General features: G+C 42.1%; 1 protein-coding gene across 1 annotated transcript in view; it reads right to left on the bottom strand.

The window, feature by feature from the left end:
* LOC143290308 (uncharacterized) overlaps nucleotides 1–2,500 on the bottom strand; it is a 59,007-nt gene that overhangs the window by 37,292 nt on the left and 19,215 nt on the right. The window contains exon 3 of the mRNA XM_076599660.1: nucleotides 2,235–2,240. Within this exon, the coding sequence (XP_076455775.1) occupies nucleotides 2,235–2,240 (6 nt within the window). The remainder of the gene's footprint in view (nucleotides 1–2,234; nucleotides 2,241–2,500) is intronic.

The raw sequence follows: 2,500 nt of genomic DNA on the forward strand, positions 1-2,500 counted from the left end.
GGTTTTTGGGGTGTGTTTTTTTTTTCTCTCTCCTCTCTTCCTTCCTTCCTTCCTTCACTCTTTCATCTACAAGGGGTTCACAGTTTCGAGCCAGGCGAGAGAAAAATAAAAGAAAAAAGAAAGAAAGAAAGAAAGAAAAAAGAAAGAAAGAAAAAAAAAAAAACCCGGTCGACTTGGCATCTCCCTCTATCAGATAACTCTCGGCTCTCTCTATGAGGCAAGTATATAAGTAAGGGAGAGAGAGAGAGTGAGTGAGAGAGAGAGAAGAAGAAGAAGAAGAAGAAAATAACAACTGATGTTTTGTTCAAAACCCGAGAGAAGAACAACCCCCTCTCCTCCATCATCCCCCTCCCCATGCCCCCCCCCTACCCCCACCACCACCACCACCCCACCACCACCACCGCTCGCTCCACCTCTCCACTCCTCACCACCCCCTATCACCCACACACACCCCTCCCCCCGGAAAAAAAATGGGAGCTTGACTGAAGGGAATGTCGAAAATAATGAACACTTTAAACAGAAAGAAAGGAAGACTAAAGAAAGAAAGAAAGAAGGAAAGAAGAAAGAAAAGAAAAGCATAGACTGGAATAAATAAGTATCGCCGTAATTACGCGTGACAAATTCGAAAACAATGGTACCTTCGCAGTTTACGCGTTCCCTTTTGGGCCAGAATAGCATTTTTATTGTCGTGTGCGACACTCCTTGGCTAGAGAAACAGCAGCTATGAACTTTTGTGTCGTCTTTCGTGCAGTTACGGTTGCTGAACGGATTTTTGGGTTTGTTTTTGTTTTTTTGTTTAAACTTCTTCTTCTTCTTCTTCTTCTCCTTCTTCTTCTGCTTCTTCTTCTTCTTCTTCTTCTTCTTCTTCCTCCTCCTCCTCCTCCTCCTCCTCTTCTTCTTCTTCTTCAACTACTACTCGCGGTCTTTTGCAAATACTAGCTTGCACTCAGTCTACTAGCTGCAATGCCATGATTAATGAAAAGTTGAATGTATGTGTGATCGTGCTAGTAATTGAACAGTAAGTGCGTGTGTGTGTGTTTTTGAGTGTGTGGGCGTGAACGTGTACGTATGTCTTTGTTTGTTTGTTTCAGTGTGTGTGTGTGTGTGTGTGTGTGTGTGTGTGTGTGTGTGTGTGCACGCGCGCGCACACATACATAGCAATTTTCCTTTCCATTGCTTTGTTATTTTTAATGGACTATTCCAGTCACTATTCTCATTCGTCGTTCTCATCATCTTATCATATTTAATTTCATTTCTTTATGTTTCTGTTTTGTGTCGTTAAATGGGCAGAATTGTAAAAAATAAAAAAAAAGAAAGAAAAAAAAGGCCTTTACTGCGCCTAATTCTTTACCCATGTTACATGTTTGTCTGCGTGTGTATGTGTGCGTGCCTGAAACCTGATTGAATGACACAGGAAACGAATGATGAGCGCCCAGTGGCAGCCGTCAGTCAGCTCTACCCAGGTAGGCAGCCTGTGGTGCAAATGACCCCGTGTTGGTCGTGTTGGTAAAGCGCTTAGAGCTTGGTCTCCACCGAGGATAGGCGCTATATAAGTATCCATATCAATCAATCAATCAATTAACTCTCTCCATACGAACGGCGAAAGAGACGACGTTAACAGCGTTTCATCCCAGTTACCATCATCAAAATATTGCAAGCGGAAGGCTCTTATACTGAAGAGGTGAATGTTGACAAAGAATACCACAATTCTGACGACGGAAGCTATAGGTTGGGTCATTCAGACACCCACTTGACATCCCAGGGGTCTGTGTAGAGGAGAAGAGAGGACTGGCCGTACTGAGTGAGTTAAAGATTCAGTCTTCTTCTTCTTCTTTTTAATATTTATTTTAATGAAACACACAAACGAACTCGCGGACAAGCAGGCAGACAAGCAGTGAACTAACCAGCTGACTAGATAACTAATTAATAGTACTCTTGATAGTAAATCCCAAGATTAAAAACTGGACAGCACAACAACAACAACAACAACAACAAACACAAAAAAGATAACTAATCCGCGACTTACAGCTTCAGTTTCAAGAGGCGTTAAAACGTGCAGATTGGTAATTTAAAAAAAAATAATGAAAGAAAAAACAAAAAAAAACAAAAAAAATACCCCGCTATACAACATCTGCTTCAGAATAGCCGATGTTTAACTCAGTCAGTACGGCCAGTCCTCTCTTCTCCTCTACACAGACCCCTCGGATGTCCAGTGGGTGTCTCAGTGATCCAACCTTTAGCTTCCGTCGTCAGAATTGTGGTATTCTTTGTCAACATTCACCTCTTCAGTGTAAGAGCCTTCCGCTTGTAATATTTTGATGGTGGTAATTGGGGAGAAACGCTGTTGACGTCGTCTCTTTCGCCGTTCGTATGGAGAGAGTTAACCGAAGCCGCATAATACTAACGCGCTGGTCAGAGTCTTGGGGCCTACAAAGGGTATAAAATGTCAGCCTAAAAACTGCGAAATAAGATAAGTGGAAGTTAACAAAATAAACAGATA

This window comes from Babylonia areolata, chromosome 15, assembly GCF_041734735.1.
Source record: "Babylonia areolata isolate BAREFJ2019XMU chromosome 15, ASM4173473v1, whole genome shotgun sequence".
Taxonomy (NCBI): Eukaryota; Metazoa; Mollusca; class Gastropoda; order Neogastropoda; family Buccinidae; genus Babylonia; species Babylonia areolata.